The sequence below is a fragment of the Stenella coeruleoalba genome (assembly GCF_951394435.1).
Source record: "Stenella coeruleoalba genome assembly, chromosome: 10".
Classification (NCBI taxonomy): Eukaryota; Metazoa; Chordata; class Mammalia; order Artiodactyla; family Delphinidae; genus Stenella; species Stenella coeruleoalba.
The window spans coordinates 87,190,605-87,209,899 of NC_137156.1; the positions used below are offsets into that span (position 1 = coordinate 87,190,605).

General features: G+C 41.0%; 1 protein-coding gene across 1 annotated transcript in view; it reads right to left on the reverse strand.

The window, feature by feature from the left end:
- The window catches only part of SHQ1 (SHQ1, H/ACA ribonucleoprotein assembly factor), an 88,510-nt gene extending 70,034 nt beyond the window's left edge, over positions 1 to 18,476 (reverse strand). The window contains exons 1-5 of the mRNA XM_079934240.1: positions 18,206 to 18,476; positions 13,309 to 13,373; positions 11,499 to 11,621; positions 10,344 to 10,504; positions 4,290 to 4,402 (exon numbers count right to left, since the gene is read on the reverse strand). Of these exons, the coding sequence (XP_079790366.1) occupies positions 4,290 to 4,402; positions 10,344 to 10,504; positions 11,499 to 11,621; positions 13,309 to 13,373; positions 18,206 to 18,348 (605 nt within the window). The 5' untranslated portion in view covers positions 18,349 to 18,476. The remainder of the gene's footprint in view (positions 1 to 4,289; positions 4,403 to 10,343; positions 10,505 to 11,498; positions 11,622 to 13,308; positions 13,374 to 18,205) is intronic.
- Between the last annotated feature and the right edge of the window lie 819 nt (positions 18,477 to 19,295).

The following is a 19,295-nucleotide window of genomic DNA, read 5'->3' on the forward strand; positions in this document are numbered from 1 at the left end:
ATGCCCAAGATCTGAGGTCAACTGATGTTCTACTTTCCCGAATAAATTATTTTCAACTTTTTAAATGCCATTAATTCCACGAGCATTCACTGAGGGCCCTCTATATGCGGGGTCGGGCAGATGAAGATCAGTAAGACTCAGTCCCTGCCCTTCAGGGCACCACAGTTTAACGGGAACCACAGACACAAACCCAGAATGTTACAAAACCATGCAGTAAAAACAAGATGAGCTATAACACACGAGCAGCTCCTATGCCAACTTGGAAGGGAGGGTGCCAGGGGGTGACAACTGAGCCCAGCCTTAAAGGGTAAGTCAAAGTTTTTCAGGGAAAGCGGGATGGGGTGGGGAAATAGTCAGCAAAGGGAAACCAGGAGTAAAAAGTGTGTGAGAAGCGGTGTAGTACAGGCGGGGAGATGCCAACATTCGTCACCGCCACAGTATGAAATGTGGGCAGGGGGTGGCAAGAGAGATGCTACAGAGGCAGGTGGCGTCCAGATCACAGAGAACTTTTTTTCATGCTAACGAGTTAGGAGCTTATGCTGTAGGCAAAGGAGAACCCAGTAAGGGTTTAAGCAGATTTTCACTCTCAGTACCTAAGACATCTTGCTGGTAGTCTTATGGTTGATGGATCTGCAGAAGTGCAGGCTGGAATGAGAGATGCCAACTGGGTGTTAGGGGACAGCTGCAACAAGCCAGACACAGACCACAGACGAGGGCCAGGAAGAGACGGAGTGAAGGACAGAGCAAGGAGATAAACGGTACAATTTCAGGATTGATTGAAAGGGTGGGATAAGAATGAAGTCAAAGATGAACCCCAGGTATCTAACCTGGGTGACTGAGATGAAAAAAAGGGCATTCCACCAAGCAGAAAATTCAGGAAGACTTTACAGGTAACATGATGAGTTCGATTTTGAATATGTTGAAACAAAGGAGTCAGTGAGATGCCCAGTGGCTCTATAAACCCTTAACCTGGCTTTTCTTCATAGCACTTATCACAGTCCAAATACTATCCACTTCCCCACTAGAGTGTAAGCCGCATGAGGGCAGCTACCTCGTATTCACCACACTCTCCCTGCTGTCTACAACACTGCCTGGCACGGAAGTCATTCAAACAAATATTTGTTGAACAAATAAGTGCGTACGTGAAAGGATGAATAAGTGACATGTTTATCCCAGTGCTTTTTCCTAAGGTTGCTGTTTTGAATAAAGAGCCACCTTGGAAGCAGATGATCCTCTTCTCAGCCTTCTAATTACTACTTGTCATTTTGAGATTTCCTCAGTAAATCCAGAACCCTGATCAGTCTGTCATCTTCTTTAACACATGTGTAGCACTGTACATTACAATTTTACTTAACACCCCGGATTAGGAGGTACAAACTACTATGTATAAAATAAACAGGCTACAAAGATGTACTGTACAGCACAGGGAATATAACCAATATTTTTTAATAACTTTAAATGGAGTATAATCTATAACAATTTTGAATCACTATGTTGTACACCTGAAACAAATATAATCTTGTAAATCAAATATATCTCAATAAAAAATAAACAAACAATAAAGAGGGCCTTCTCTTGTTACAAAAAAAAGGCACCCCAAATGCTATACGATCATTTTTGTCCCTTTTCTTATCTCATAGATATTTTGAATGTTGACTAAATTCTTTTACTTTCTCCCAAAGAAGGAAATAAATGAGATTTTATGAACTGGTTGAAGTAAAAAATATGCCAACAATTAAAAAACACTTTGCCTGGGAAGGAAAAGGAAACACCACTCTCAGCAAGAGAAATATGAAAACTTAGCTATAATAAGCAAAAGGGAAAGGACTATGAAGGAATGTTTCAAGATGCCTTCAACATATTTTACTGTAAAAATACTACTCAAAAGGCAAGAAATGGATAGTAAAAAAAAAATAATTGTTTATGGATCATCTATATGCCCAGCATTCTGCTGGGCTGCAAAACATAGGGGGCAAAAAAAAAATCACACACTGGTACCCATACTTTACAAGAGAGGATTTTAAAAACAATAATAATCTGAAGTCATTTATATGTGCCTTTGAAACGTGTACATTTTTGTATATAGTCAATTTACCTTTCCGCTTTAGGATGAAATTAAAATTAGTTTTCCTTAAGCTCCTAAAAACTCCGACAACATGAAGAGACATCATGACTTGTGAGGACAAGTCAAACAACTTGAAAATGTCATATATTATGCTAACGTAATAGATTTTATATTATGTATTACACTGGCATATATATGTATTACGTATTACCCATTTACGTATATTGATATAAATGTCTAATACAATGCATGCAATGTACTGTCTGCATGGTAGATAAGAATTTACAATAAACTTTTTCTTCCACTGTACTAACCATTAAGAACAACAAAAAAAGCACTGAGCTAAAAAAATTTAACTGAAAATTTAAAAGAATTTTGCTTGCACTTCATTTAATATAATACATTTGGGTGAGTCAGTCAGCTAATATAAATAATGAGTAACGCAAAAATGACAATTTGCCGAAGTCTTATTCCTACCAGAAAAGTCACAAAGAACCTTTATCTCCTGACACCCACTCTCCAACTTGCCTGAGACTAAACTTAAGTCACTCGTGTAAAAAAAACTCTTCCTGGAGAAATGCGAAGAACATTTCATGCATACTATTAAAGAAAATGTGGTTTTCTGGATAAAGAACCAGAAGATGGAGAAAAATAAGGGCTGCTTCTAATATCACACTGCTAAGTATAAATTCCAGTTTCTTGATTTTCTCAGGCCATATCGCTATACTTCGAGTTTTAGAAGAGAAGAGATAGGCAGTTCTGCTAATTAAGCTCCCTCCCACTCGAAATTTCTGTCTTGTAAGGCTCAATCTGTTCTCATGCTTGCCCGGGAAATTCGGTGACAATGAACTCTTTCTGCTTTAAATATTCAGCATGATTTTAAATGCGTTTCTTCAAATTATTCTTCAGTGGACCTTTAAAATCACAATTGGAGAGATAAAGGTAATTAGAAATGGCAATGTAAATGGAGTTGAATCTCCCAGACGTCCTCCAAAATATAACCCAGCCTGCTCTTACTCAGCTTCCCTCAGGATGTCCAAGAGTTCCCCCATTCATCACTACACATCACTCAGCCCATTTGCACATCACAGGATATATTTCTGCCATTCCAATTAGTCTCCCACTGTGTCACAGGAGATAGAATGTTAATCACAAGAGCAACAGCAGTTAAACTGAGAGTGTACATGAAAAGGAAACACAAAATGACAAATGGAAAGACTCTTTTCAAGTCCTGGCCGAGCCACTTAGTAGTGGTGTGACCTTGGATGAGTCCCTTAACCTCCTTTCCTCAGCTGTTGTGAAAACTGAATTAAATAACCACATGAGAGCACTTGACAAGCTGAGAGCACTATACAAGTATAAGGGAATATGATGATGACAGCTGCATATATAACAGTTTAAAAATCGTGGGCCCGGAACTTGGGAAGAATAGTAATTGAGGTCTACATCAAAACACGACTCACATCCTAGGAAAGCCACCGAGTACCCACAGAGGCCCGGGGACAACCACTTCCTTGAAAGAAGTGCTGCTATCGAGGCCAATGAGAAACATCACAATCTTTCCGAGGCAAGTGATTATTTACCTACCCGTTAATTAGATCTGTTCCTTAGACAAATATAAGCCTGATAGAGACACACGATGGCTCAAGACACAATTAATGCAGGTGGGAAATACAGCAAAACTTAAAAGTAGATTTTGTTTAGACCCTACCCCAATGAACAGTTATTTGTTAATTTGAAACAGATCCTCGATTACAGGTGCCAGTGGATGAAAGTGTTGGGAAAACCCTGGATCAGCCAAGAAACGTGGGACATGTAGATTCAAATTCTTAAAAGAAATTGAAACATGTTTTCAATTATACATACCATTAATCACAACAAAGAGTCTCCTGAAAAGAATGGTACCTACTATTCTCATGAATGCGATGTTCTATTTTTAAGTTTGGCGAGGAAAAAACTCAAAGTACACTAAAAGACTTCTCTGGTGCTGCAATGAGGTAACGAAAAACAGTATCTTACAAAGATCACAGAGGTATAACAGTTGTAGGCTAATTCAAATGTCAACTAAGGTTGTGAGCCATCACTAAATTCTAGAGTCCAAAAAAGCACATACCTAACAGTTAAAAAGATACTCAAAAAATTTTTAAATACTCAATGTCAAGTAAATTATTCAATTCTCAAAAAAACCAAAAAGGAAAACAAAAAAAAATCCCTCAATACTCACAGGTAATGATCAGGATCAAACTTCGCCAGCTCAGCAGCCAGGCGTTTCTGCCTTCGTTCGGCTGCAGGGGTGGAATCTGGATCCTTAAGATCGATAACATCACTCAATTCATCCTAAGAACACCCAGGAAAGAAAGAATAATTGCTATCTCCTATTTCAGCGATGAAAAATCTCATTTTGTACAAAATGCCCAAACACAGGAAGAATCTAATTGATCGGTAAGCCGTGATACCACGTGTGACATTTAGATTCAAATCCAGCAAATGTTTGTTAGACACCTACTACCTGCCAGGCCCTGTTAGAAGCTTTCACATCAATTATGTCATCTAATCCTTAAAACAAACAAACTGATTAACATAGATTAAGGCTATAAAAGTTTAACATGAAAAACAGAGTAATCCTCTGCAAGCAAACAGGAACCTTTAATTCTGCACTCATTCCCCCATTTACTCCCAGAGATTTGAAAGTTAGGAAAGGCAAGTTGAAATGAATTTCTAGACCCAAGACAGAGCTGCTGCTGCCAGGGGTGCCACGTCAGCAAACCAAACCTTGGTAACTTCCGTGTCCCTGTAAATACTCGCCTTGAACAGAAATGCAGGCTATCCAGTCGACCCCCCCCCCCCCCCCCCCCCCCCCCCCCGCCAAGGCCAAGCCAACTCTGGGCTCTGTCCTTATTTCCTTGTCCCTTCTCACCCCTAACGAGAATTGTTAAGGGCAATTTTGATAGATATGACTTTCCACTTGAAAATTTACAAATCCAATCCCAAGTAATATTCAACCTTACTGTAATCATCTTCACCTGGAAGAGTACATACTGCTGTATGGCTTGTTTCCTAAGCCCAACCCTACAGAAAACAGGTGTATTACTAAAACCACCTACAATGCCACATGGTCTTCTTTCTTTTGATCAGAATTATGAAGGAAAGAAACTTTGTACAATGCAAAATACCCCTAAAGCTCTTTTTTTTTTCTTTCTTCAGTCTGCCCTTTCCTACTACCAACCGCAAGGGATAGTAGGCAAACCGGAAGCAGCTTGAACACTATTAGCTGAAAAGAAGTCAAGGGAAATAAGTTGGTAGACAGTCGTGGACGCAAACCATTAGAACAGACTTGTAAATTGAGTGGTACGTTAGTGCCTAATACCCAAGCTTAAAGTCGACAGCTATAGCACAGCAAAATCACTACAATGAAACCAGCTACACAGAATCAGCCAGGGAAAGACTAGGATACAGAACTCCCCACACAATCATAATTTCTGCACTTAAAAAAAAAATCTCTCTTCCCTATCACAATCCACTGAGCTCAAGTAACATCAACAACATTTAATATAAGCACATTCTAGTACAATGAAGGGGCCCGGGGAACTTTCTGGAAGTCACATCCAGAACATCTTAATACTTTTAAGTACAAACATTCTGGGCAAAAATCAGATCACTGGCTGTCCCCAAGCTTAGGAAAATTTGCATTCCAAAAGTTCTTTTACAATTTACTTTTGGAAGACTCAGAATGTATTTTCCTATAGACATACTATGATAAATAACAGAGAATCTCGGGGCAGCCCGCAAGTTTATTCAAGTCAAAATAAACTGTAAATAGAGCACTCACAATACAAAGTTCCCAAGTGTGCAGCAATGCTTCCATGGGAAAACGCTTTCAGAGCTCTAGTTTCACCCATCAGAAGCACCTCTCCCCTGAGCAGGACAGCCTGGACTCTTCCTCGCTTCTCTGCCTCCTTACCTGCCTGGCATCAGCTCCTCAGCCACAGAGCCAGGAGGGGCGGTGAAGCGGGCCCTGCGGGAGACAAGGACGGTGCTGTGTCCGCAGGACTCCCCTCCGCTGGATGAGTACTCAGAGCCGCTTCCTGCCCGGGGACCCCAAGTCCCTCTCCCCAGCAGCCTCCAGTCCCCGGATTTGTTTCCTCCTTCGAGCCCCAAGGAGTTCCCTGCCTCCTGCCCACCACGACACACACACATTTCTGAAAACAGCCTGTTGAGGTAGAAGAACCGTGACTCTGGAGTTAGACAAACTCTGAATTTAGAAGCCAGGTCCAGTCTAACTGTGCAACCTCTCAGCCTCAGCACGCTCACTGTGAACAAACTAGACACGCCTCCGTCACAAGGCTGGGACTACTTTCCTCTTGCTGCTGTAACGAAATGCCACAAATGTGGCTTAACACAACACAAACGTAGAGGTCTAGAGGTCACAAGTCCAAGGTCAGTCTCACTGGGCTAAAACGAAGGCGAAGGCAGGGTTGGTTCCCTTGCGGACGTTCCGCGGGACCGTGTGCTTTTCTGCCCTTTCCAGCTTAGAGGCTGGCTGTCCTCACTCCTGGCCTAGGAGCCCCTCACCACAAGGCTCCTTCTCCCTCGGCTTCCGTCATCATGCGCTTGCTTCTCTGTTTTCACTTTGACTCTCTGACCTCCCTCTCGTAAAGACCCTGTGCTTAGACAGGGCCCACCTGGATAATCCAGGATAATCATCCCATCGCAAGATCCTCAGCCTCTTCACATGTGCGCGGTCCCTTTCGCCATGTACTTAGTACGTGGGGTCAGTACGGGGACATCAGGGGCAGGGGTGAGGGACAGCATTCTGTCTCCCATAGGCTGTAAGAAGGGTTAAATGAACTAATATGAGCAAGGCCTAAGTACAGGGTGTGATCATTCAAGAACGTCAGTTTCTTTCTCTCTGACTCCTGGCTCCACTGCTGTTCCCTGTGGCTCAGGCGCTGATTTCCTATTGAGAGCACATACCCTCCCTCCTCTTCAGCTGCCTCACTTGCAAGTAGTAAGAAAAAAAAAAAATTGGGGAGCCAGGGAGGATTATAATGTCCTGCTTCATTATTTCATCTGGACCAGATACAAGGTCAACAACGGGGTATAATCTTTCAGACTCACATTTCAGAGGATAACTGGACCGAAGTAACCCCAGGCATTTCAAAACCTTAACTGCACCAAGAATAAACCCAGACTCTTACCATGGCTCAAAGCGCTGCAGAATCTAGCTGCGTCTTGTACTTCAACCTCATCTCCTACCTTCCCCTTCTGGCTCAAATACACAGGAGCCACACACCAGACTTCTTGCCATCTCTGGAACACTGAGTCTCTGCGCTTACAGCACCCTTCTCGTCATTCAGGACTCAGCAAATGTCACCTCCTCCAAGAGGCCTTCTCGGGGCCTCCTGGCCAAAACAGCACCACCCCGCCCCGGCTCTCACATCACCCCCTTCTCCTTCACTTGTATCTGAAATTATCTTGTTGATTTGCCCTTTAGACGATTACTATCTGCCTCTCCACTAGAATCTTCCATGAGGGCAGAGATCTGGTCTGTCTTCTTGCTTACTGTACCCTCAGCACCCTGCCTGGTGTTCACTTTCAAATTGCTCATTCAGCAAACAGCGTGTGAGGGTCTGCTCTGGGCTAGACGCTGCTCTGGGCGCTGGAGACCTGGAAATAAACATACAGACAAGGCCCCTGCTCCCGTGGGAGTGAGAATTCAACAGCCAGAAGAGAATTCTCCCCCTCCTCCCCCAGCCTCCGGACTCAGGGCGTCCACACAGCTGCGCAGCTCGTGTCCCGCAGAACGTGAACGTCCACAGCAGTGCAAGCCCCGCCCAGGCCTGTCCTTCGCACGATCATCCGCAGCGGCCCTGTGCCCACTGGACCCTCAAGAGAAACTGGAACTAAAAAGTGAAGTTAGCTTGGGGTAGTGAAATCAGTCTAAGGCATCTGTCAACCAAAGGGAAGGAAGAAAAGAGGATGAGAAAAGACACACTACAGCAGAGTGAAAGTGATTCTCTTTCTGTTTTGAAAGCATTGCTAAGGTCACTGCTAGGAGAGCTATTTAAAGACCAGAGACTCTAGGATTGTTGCTGCTGGCAGCCAGTGTCACCAGGAGCCTGCTGTGAAGCCCTGACTTGGAGCAGCCAGAGCAGCTTTCCAAAGGCGCCCTGTGGCTGGCAGCAACTTCAGAAAGGAGACAGAGAGAGAGAGAGAGAGAGAGAGAGAGAGAGCGCACGCACGCGCACGTGTCTGTACGGGGAGGGGGGTGACAGAGATTTTGTTTCAGCACACATATTTTTATTTCCATCTCAGTATCAGCATAAAATACCAATGCTCACAAGCCAACCCTGTGTAAATGGCTGGTGGGAAAAAAAGTATGAAGGACTATACCCTCTCCCCCAATAAAGGGTTAAATTATTCAATTCAGAGAAGATACCCGGGTATTGGAATTACGGAGGATGTTTTACTTTCTTTGTTATACTGTACTTTCATAATGAATACATATCACTTTTATCATCAGAGAAAAATGAAGCTATATTTCATTTAAAGGGGTGATGGTGGAAAGAGACTAAAAATACTAGTAAAGTATGAGTAGTCAGCAAAACTCTATGGATATTTTCTCATCCAAAGGCAGCACCAGAGAAACTATAAACTTGGGAGAAAACATTTTCTCACTAGTTGAGAAAACTGTGGTTTCTTAAACACATCATTTTAAAATAGATGTTCTCAAAGCTCTTATTTATGCAATAGTGGTCTCAGTTTCCTCTAGCTGGTTTACTAGCAGAGAAAGGTCTTGGGTGGGGGAATAAACTAGGAGTTTGGGATTAACATATATACACTACTATATATAATAGATAACCTACAAGGGCCTACTGTATAGCACAGGGAACTATACTCAATATTTTGTAATAACCTATAAGGGAAAAGAATCTGAAAAAGAATATATATATATATATATATATTTTTTCTCTCTCTCTCATTCCTTTATAGCTTTAGACGGGTAATCCCCAAATAGACTAATAATACTCTCAGCCAAACAATTAAGATCCATTTGCTGTAGTTTCTGCTGTAGAAAAAACTGACTCTACTCTTACTACCTCAGAGATGACCTGGGAGTGTGATTAGGGAGAGAGAATACAGAGAAACGATAACTCAGCAGAAAAACATAAGGTTCTGAACGAAGTATCTCATCAGCAATAGTTGCTCTTAAGTAACTCCCAATTTTGTTCCCTTTAAGGAGTCTTGAGAGCATTTTATATTTCTCAAGGGCAGAGGTCTTTCTAGCATCCTATTCTTTTTGTCAAAGAGTTTTCACAATGTAGCATCTCCTTAAATTTTCCAAATGGCCTTATAAAGTAGGTGAGCAAATTTATCCCTATTTTACAAAGAGCAGATAAAACTTATGTGGTCAAATAACTGGCCTGCATCCGAAATCTAAACAGAGGTACAAGTGGGACTAAAACATAGGTCCTTTAACTTTCCTTAGCAGACTCAAATATGTCTTACTATAATAAACCACATGCTAAGCAGGTTTAACATCCTCTACCCAGACAGGGATGAAGTTAAAATAAAAAACTGTTCGCCACCATTTCTTTCATTTAAAAAAATTAAGACCCCATTATGTTGTTTTCTGTAGTACAAATAGAAAATAATCCAGAATCTCCACTTCATTCATGAAGTAGAATTTACTAGAATGTTTGAGGAACAGAAAGACTAATGTCATTCCTTTTTAGCCTAACTGACAAACGATCAGATTTTAACAAGAGATTACATTCAACCCCCATCAAGAGTAAATAAACAAAAGTGCCTACTTGTATATCAAGAACTAAACAATTTCACAAAAGCCACAAACCCATTCTCACCAGGAATATTCTGTCTCATTTACATATAAAACAGAAGAGACATCAAGCCACAAGTATACGATTTTCATTTTTTAGAGGTATAAAACATAAAGCTTTTCAGGAAGTATGATGAGAGAGGGGTTCTGTTCTGTATTTTGGAAACTTCATGTCCACAATAGCAAATGAAGTGGAAAAAAAAGGAGACCAGGGCACCTTCCATGTGTAAGCGCAGTGAGACTGGGCAGCACAGCCAGTGCAACGGAAGGGAGTGAACGTCCGAGTAACGACTATGTACAAGGAGCTGTGGTTTGTGCTCTAAATACGTCACCTCCTACAATCTTCATAAAAAACCTCCAGGTATAAGCAGAACTGAAATTAAAATACGCAAATAGTAAAACCCTTGGTATATACCAAAGTCTTTTAGAAAGACATACCTGTAACCGCTGAAACACTCCTGAGCGTAAGTTTCCAAACCCATAGCGGCACTCCGGATTCAAAGTACTTTCTGGTACCTCTTCATAGGGGGACTGTTCAATTTCCCAATCAAACTCTTCATCGTCATCTTCTACTCCTTCCTCAGAAACCTCAGAAGCACCTAAATGTGCGAAATACTAATTTGTTAAAGCATTGGATTTCCTAGGTACAACCTGGGGAAGAAAAAGTATCGGAAAAAAATGCCTGCCCATGTACCCCAAAAGACATGTATAAGGATATGCATAGACCCGCTATTCTTTTTCTTTCTTTAATTGAAATACAGTTAATGTACCATACTAGGTTCATTACAGGTGTACTACATAATGATTTGACATTGGCAAACATTATGAAATGATCACCATCTGTCTCCTTACAAAGTTATTACACTATTGACCATATTCCTTACACTGTATATTACATCACTGTGGCTTGCTTATTATGTCACTGGCGGTTTGTACGTCTTAATCCCCTTTACCTATTTCACCCACCCCTAGTCTCACTAATCTTATTAGCGAAAAAAAAAAAAAATAGAGCCAACCCAAAGTTCCATCAGTAGCAGGATGCATAAATAATAAATGCAATGAAAGCAAAACATATCTCAGCTATATGTCGATAAATCTCACAAAAATGTTACGTGAAAGAAGCCAGATAGCAAACAACGCCTGCTGTATGAATTACATATATAATTCAAAACCAGGCTACGCTGAGGGTAGTGGTTACCTTGGAGAGTAAGGAGGGTGAAATAACCAGGGTAGGATTCCAGGATGTGGGAAACATTCCATTTCTTGACCTAGGCAGCGTCCACTTTATATTTACTACACTGAATCGTAACCTTCTGATTTTAGCTCAAGAGGCCAATATTTCGCCAAACACAGAGATGCTATTTCAATTCGTCCCAAAACATGACTGACCTACAGGTTCAACAGAGTTGTTTCTGTCTTTAACTTATGTGTCAGCAAATGAACTATTTTCACATGGTGTCACATGACTTCCTTATCTTGTCACCTGAAGTATTTTCTCCAATTTCCTATTTGCTATATCCCTTTTCCCCTAGAAACACACAGCATTCCAAATATTCGTTTACCTGTATTTCCTCCCAAAGGCAATAAACATACCTATTTCTTCCACAAGTGGTTTTGCAGTCCTGGATTTTCTTGGTGCCAGTAGAGCAGTTAACATGTTCAGCCCTTCAAAATGCTGGCCAGGAGTTTCTTTGGGCAATCGAATGGTAAAAATTCCTTAAAGATAAATTTGTTTTATGCTTAGCTAGATTTAAAAATTCGAAGACTTCACAAATACAGTTAAGAAACAGGTATCTTGGTAAACTGTAATTCTATTACATAGAGCTCCAAAATTACACCCTTATTATATAGTTAGTGAAAAAGGCTCAAACAAGACTTTTCAGAACTACTGTTTCAGCTGTCACCTCTATGAGAAATTAATCTGTTAAAGCCACAGAATGCTTAAATCCTACCCAATATCACCTTCACCTATTTATATTATTAAAGGTTCAAGTCAAAAATGCAATGGCCTGAGAAGGCAATAGCTTAGGGTTACCCGTAGCTACTCATAAGATTTATTTCTGGACTGGGGGGGGGGGGAAATCAGGATATTTAATCCAATGAAGAAGAGCAGCAGTTTCAAATACACATGAAATCTTAAATAAGGCAATGACGGCTTGATAAAGTTCTTGATATCTCAAGAAATATATCCCTAAAGTCTGTCTAACGCAGACCCAGATTCCATCTGTGTACTCCTTTTCTTTCCTTGACTGGGTTTATCAGCTTCATCTAGGCTTGCCTATGAATGGATTACATTATTCACTACTCTTACATTTTAAAACAGTTTACCTCTTTCAGTGCACTTAACCCATATTCTAATGTATCAGCTACAACTAAACCCAAATATTTCCACATATACAACCTTCTTAAACCCCCATGTACTTTCAAGATTTAATAACTTTACTCCTGTATGCAACTTACTGCAATTAAAAGCAGATTTACTACCTAGAAAGGCAGTTTCATTATACTTTATTACCACATTAGTTATATTGTGCTATGGGTTAGAACTTTGTCATTTAACTCTTTCATCCCATCTTTCCTCCCTTACCCTAGTTCACTGAGGTCAATAAATAGTCACTGAATAAATCACACAACAGTACACAAGTTTATTCTTACTCCAGATACAGTGACAAAGGAAAATCCAGTGATTTCTACAGAAGGAAAATAAATGGTTTCAAGACGAGTTGAAATGAAGGGCTTATCAATTAGGAGTAGAAAATTCAATCAGCCTTTAAATGCCCCCTATGGACAGTTTCTCTCTCACCTACATGTAATTAAATTTTAAGACTGAAAATTGCACAAGAAAAAAGAATATATATACAAATACATATATATATATAAACATGAATATATATATATATATACTGAATCACTTTGCTGTACACCTGAAACTAACACAATATTATAAATCAATTATACTTCAATTACAAAATAAAATTTTAAAAAGAAAACTGTAATTTTTTAATTAACAAATTAAAAAAATTTTTAAAAAGAAAAAGAAACATTCGACTCACAACTTACAAAAATCATCCACATCTTTTCTAACCAGTCACCTCCAACAATCTAACTTACTAAATGGAGGGAGAAGTAGGAAATAAAACTTCTAGACGGCAAAGCCAGAGTATATGACTAATTGAACTTTACTTTAAAGAATATTGTGAAGTACTTTAAAGGACTGAGGAAATGTAATTGTTAAAAATCCATGAATAACAGGCACTGGACGTTAAGAAACGATAAAGAGTGAGAGGGGCAGATTGCACTTGCCATACACCTAAAGGTCCCCATAGTACATGAGATTATTATTTAACTACTCCAACAGGAAGAATCCAAAGAAAAAAACTAACAAAAATTCCAAAGGCAATACCTTTATCTGCAGCATAGGATCCCTGCTCGCTTCCATTTTCTACAATTCTTCCAGGAAGGGTTAATCTGCAGATTTAATAAAAGGTCTCATGAAGTCCTTAAATTACAAAGCATCATAAGGGACCATCCGTGATATTAAACATCAACAATTTTAAAAGGATAATCCTAGCATTTAAATTTTACAAACTAAATAACTTACATTTCTTCTCTAGCTAAGAAGAAAGAAATCAGAGGTGACTCATCTTTCTGTTTGAATAGGCGCTGTCACTGATAAAACACTTAAGAAGAAAAGCCACAATAAATATTAGATATCATTACTGTTACAGTTTTTTCCCTTCCTAGTGAGAGTTATTTATATACCTGGTGCCTGATACAGCATGGGCTCAATAAAAGTGTACTAATTAGCTTCCAAAAAAAAAAGAATCAAGAAGTGAGAAAGAATAAAGAACCAACAAAACCAACTGTTTATATTGGGCAAATTACTACTGTTAAGTAGTTCAAAAAAAGGCAGAAAGCAAAAGTGTTTGTCTCATATCTCATTAATACCATATGGGGATTTCCCCCTCTGTCCTACTAAAGGACATGAACTGATTTCCCTGTTTGCAGTTTTACTCTGGGTCAGTCAGTCTTCCACTGAGGCCCCAAAAGAATTCTTCTAAAACAGAAATTTGATTGTCACTTTTCTATTAAAAAAGCTTCTATCGCTGCCTTGATACTGACTAGATAATTTAAACTCACCAGTACTACATGAGGCCAGCTCCATTCCACTCCAAACTTAAAATATGAACCTCCTTTCCTCCCACATCCCCCTCCTCCATGCTACCTATTCTAACATCATCACCATCATCATCATCAAACTTGGCAGACCCCAAAAGGTCCGGGGCTTTCCAACCTACCTACCTTTGATCCCAATGTTTCCTGAAGCTACAACACATTTTCCAAACAAAAATCTCTTCTAAACTCAATCTAAAGATTCAGTTACGAATAAATTAGTTTGTTATCATGCATACAAACACTAACTTTACTCTCAGAATCTGAATGGAGTCCATTTGTGGACTTAAGTCCAAGTTGTGCCATTTACTAGCTCTGTAACTTTCTTGGTACAAGTTCATTAACTTCAAGGCTCATATTCATCATTTATAAAAAGGGAAAAATAACAATCTATCCTAGGGTTACTCTGAGGAAGAAAGGATAATGTAAAAAGCTTAGTGGCTAGTACAGTAGGCAAGCATTCAGAAACTGTAAACTATTATTATCATCTCCCTTCTCCTAAACCCTTTGTAACTATAGAGTTAAATTCGTAATGCATGATGGTGAAATCATATTTGCTCACAGATCTGCCTTCCCCACTAGACTCTCAATTCCTCAAGGACAGGGGTGAGGTTTTATCCATCTCTGGTATACTGTAGCAAACTGTATTTCCAAAGATGGTCCATCTCACATCACTCCTCCCAACAGTGCAATCTATGTCCCCTCCCCTTAAAAGTGAGTGGGCTTCTGGAACTGTTTTAACCCATGTAATATAGCAGAAGTGACACTGTGATTTCTGAGGTTAGGTTATAAAAGATGACATGGATTCTGCCTTGCTCCCTGGAATATCTGCCCTTAAAACCTTCAGGTATCATGGAAGTGGTCCAACTCCCTGAAGGAATCACAAACTAGACCATGAAAACAGACCACACAGGGAGGTCCTGAGACCACTCGAGAAGAGATTCCCTCCTCCACCCACCCTATCAGCCCCCAGTTGCTTCAGCCCTTCCTGTCCCAGGTCTAGTCACCGTGTGACTACAACTAAATTAAAGACCTCAAGCCAGAACAGCTCAGCCAACCCCTCACCAAATCCCTAAGGCACAAAAACCAAGAGAGGGAGTTAAATGATTGCTGTTTTACACCATTAGGCTTGACTGGTTATTTAGCAGCAGATAACTGCAACAGTAAGATGCTCTTAATAAATAATAATACCCACCATTTACTGAACACATAATTACCAGGCACAGTAATAAGCATCATGCATGTATTATCTCAATCCTCACATCAACTCTTTAAGATCACTAATATTAGTTCCATTTTACAGATTAGGAAACTGAGACTAAATAACTTGCCAAAAGTCACAGAACTTTAAGTGTGCTCAGACCCACAACTCCCGAGCCTCTGCCACCCAAGGAATGGATGAATTTGTATTAAAACTACTCTTTAAATTGCTTCACACGTCCTCTTACTTTGTCTTCATCAAAACTCCCAAACTTAAGCAAGTGGTTTTTATTTTGAAATTTTTATTGTATTGTATTTATTTTACAATCCTCTCTCATTTAATATCTTTTCTCTGAGCCTCTGCGCTCTCATCTGTAACATGGGTAAATAACAGAACCTACTTTGTAGGACTGTCCTAAAATCAAGTGAGATAATCTACATAAAGCAGTAACCTGAAGTAAAAAGTCAATAAATGTTTCTTAACACCATCATCGTCTTCTACCCATTCTTCATGTTCTGGCTTAAATGTCACCTCTTCAGAAAGGCTTTCCCTGGCCACTTTGAATAAACCCAGGCTCCTTTTTATTCTCTATCAGTGCACTTTACTTTCCTTCAGAGAAATTACCACAATTTGTAGTTATATGTTTACTTGTTTATTGTTTTTCTCTCCCCACTAGAATGAAAACTACGTAAGACACCACCACATCCCCAATACCAAAAACAGAGTCTGGAATATACCATGAGCTCGATAAATCAAGCGAAAGAACGGAAGAGTGAAGAAGTAGGGAAATGCAACATATTCAGATAGATGGATTAAGTTAAGGCCTAATAGATACCTGAGCAAAACTGGTTCAGGCCCAGTGAAGGAACCAGCTCAACTCAAGAGCAATGTCTGTGCTGGGAAAGTACTTAGTTGGGCAGGAAAGGTAGGCTGGAATGAGAAAGATGAGGAGAATGGATTTTCCCTTGGTGGAAAGGAGAGAACAAGGTATTGACAATGTTAAGTAAGAATAATCTGGCTGTGTCCTCTCTAAAATGGGGCTAATAATAATGCCTATCTCTAAGGATCGCTGTCCAGGTAAAATGAGACAATGCACACAAGTACTTAACCCGCCACTTACACGCACTGCTTGCCCGCCACACGAATTGGGGAGGAGAAGGGGTTAGCTGTTACCACTGCTGTTACTGTTCTTCAAGGAGAAAAATGCAAACAGACAAGTGCTGAAGGTCCCTCCCTGAGGCTTGGGGGCGACAACCACAATGAGGGGGCAAAAACCAAACAGAGAAGCAGACAACGAGGAGGTAGGAGAACGAGAGGACTTTGGCGTCGGCGGGGCCAAAGAAGGCGAAAATTTCAGGGAATAGGGAGCGGTCAGCCGAGAGGTCGGGGAACAGAACGTGGACTGAGAAAAGTCAAATGGACGGGTCAGCTGGGAAGTCAGTGCGCGCTGTCCCAGGGCAAGGGTGACTAACGCAAAGCGAAAAGAAAACAGAAAAAGGGACAAGAACTAGGGCAACAGGACAGAAAATGGAAAGGCGATATGGTCCCAAACTCTACGTTTTACAGTGGCTCCGGAATCTCTTCCAGGCGGGGATGTAAGAAGGTTTAAGAAAGGATGACCTCAGAATGGGAGAAAATATTTGCAAAGGAAACAACTGACAAAGGATTAATCTCCAAAATTTATAAGCAGCTCATGCAGCTCAATAACAAAAAAACAAACAACCCAATCCAAAAATGGGCAGAAGACCTAAACAGACATTTCTCCAAACAAGATATACAGACTGCCAACAAACACATGAAAGAATGCTCAACATCATTAATCATTAGAGAAATGCACATCAAAACTACAATGAGATATCATCTCACACCAGTCAGAATGGCCATCATCAAAAAATCTAGAAACAATAAATGCTGGAGAGGGTGTGGAGAAAAGGGAACACTCTTGCACTGCTGGTGGGAATGTGAATTGGTACAGCCACTATGGAGGACAGTATGGAGGTTCCTTAAAAAACTAAAAATAGAACTACCATATGACCCAGCAATCCCACTACTGGGCATATACCCTGAGAAAACCATAATTCAAAAAGAGTCATGTACCAAAATGTTCACTGCAGCTCTATTTACAATAGCCCGGAGATGGAAACAACCTAAGTGTCCATCATTGGATGAATGGATAAAGAAAATGTGGCACATATACAATGGAATATTACTCAGCCATAAAAAGAAACGAAATTGAGCTATTTGTAATGAGGTGGATGGACCTAGAGTCTGTCATACAGAGTGAAGTAAGTCAGAAAGAGAAAGATAAATACCGTATGCTAACACATATTTATGGAATTTAAGAAAAAAAATGTCATGAAGAACCTAGGGGTAAAACAGGAATAAAGACACAGACCTACTAGAGAATGGACTTGAGGATATGGGGAGGGGGAAGGGTAAGCTGTGACAAAGCAACAGAGTGGCATGGACATATATACACTACCAAACGTAAACCAAATAGCTAGTGGGAAGCAGCCGCATAGCACAGGGAGATCAGCGCGGTGCTTTGTGACCACCTAGAGGGGTGGGAGGGAGGGAGGGAGACGCAAGAGAGAAGAGATATGGGAACATATGTATATGTATAACTGATTCACTTTGTTATAAAGCAGAAACTAACACACCATTGTAAAGCAATTATACTCCAATAAAGATGTAAAAAAAAAGAAAAAAGAAAGGATGAGCTTCTGCAACATCCAGAACGCACGCCTGGAAGAGTTCGCTTCCTCAGCACGTGCTGCAGGGACCTCGGGAAAACGTAGTCGCGATGCTGAGAAGTGCTCTCTTGTTCTTTCATCCTCCCTCGATAAGCAGTTATTTAATGAGTGAATAAATGTATAAATGAATCCCCAAAACACGCTTTTCCCGGAGCCAGGCACCCGGAACTCGCCTGAGAAAGTACGGCTTGGCGTAGAACCTGAAGTCGACCCCCTCGAAGTAGACGTCGAACTCGGAGACCCGGGCGTAGGGCACGCGGATAGCGACAGTCAGGAAGTCGGGGTCCTGGCTAAGGTCGAACGCCGGGGTCAGCATCACCACGCCGGACTCTGGTGCCCAAGTCGGTCACTCTCGCAGCAGTCGCAGTCCTGCCGCTCAAACTCTCCAAGAAGTCCCCACGCTCCGGTGCCCCCTCCGTTAGACACGGCGCTTCCGGCTCGAGGCGGAAGTGCTCGTGCGTGAGAAAGGAAGTCCCGCCCCACGGCGATCTCCGTGGAGACGGGACGCTGTTAGTGGGGAGGTGGAGAAGGAACGTGGTGAATGAGCCTTTGGGCGCAGAAATTGAACCCAGGGCATAACTTGGAAGAACCTGGGCTAGAGTCCGCCTTGGACCCACCAAGCCTCTTTGGAGGTTCTTAGAGATGATTTGAACATTGGCTTTGCAGGCAGAGAGACCCTTGCAGGCAGAGAATCCCTTCTCTCCAATTCGCAGCTGTAAGACCTTGGGGAAGTTACAAAACCTCTCTGTACTTCAGATATCTCTTCTATAAAATGAGGCTGGAACATAGACTCGTAGAGATGATGTGAGTACAGCATGGAATTATGCATGTAAAGCTCTAACAACATACCTGGCAAGTTGTCAGTGTTCGGTGTGTTGGAGCCGTCACCGCAGTAGCCACAGAAGCATCGTTACTGTGGTTTTCCTTAGTTCTCACCTGCTTTGTCAACATTCCACCTTTCTCCCTCTCCCTCTCCATCTGTCTCTACCGATTTCTATCTCCTCCTTCTCGCCCTACACGTCCCTCTCCCTGTATCTTTTTCTGCCACTTTCTCTCCTCTTCCTAGCTCCTATTTAAACAGAATTTTCTTGTTCAGAGAGCGTCCATCCCACTTAGCTCGTTTAATCTACACCACGAACTCCGAAGAACACGACTCACAGAGATTAAGCAATATGTCTTATGATCATGCATTTTACAATTACCAAAACCCAGAATGTCTGACTCTTAAACACTGTTAGTGCCTGCAACTGACGAATTGCAATG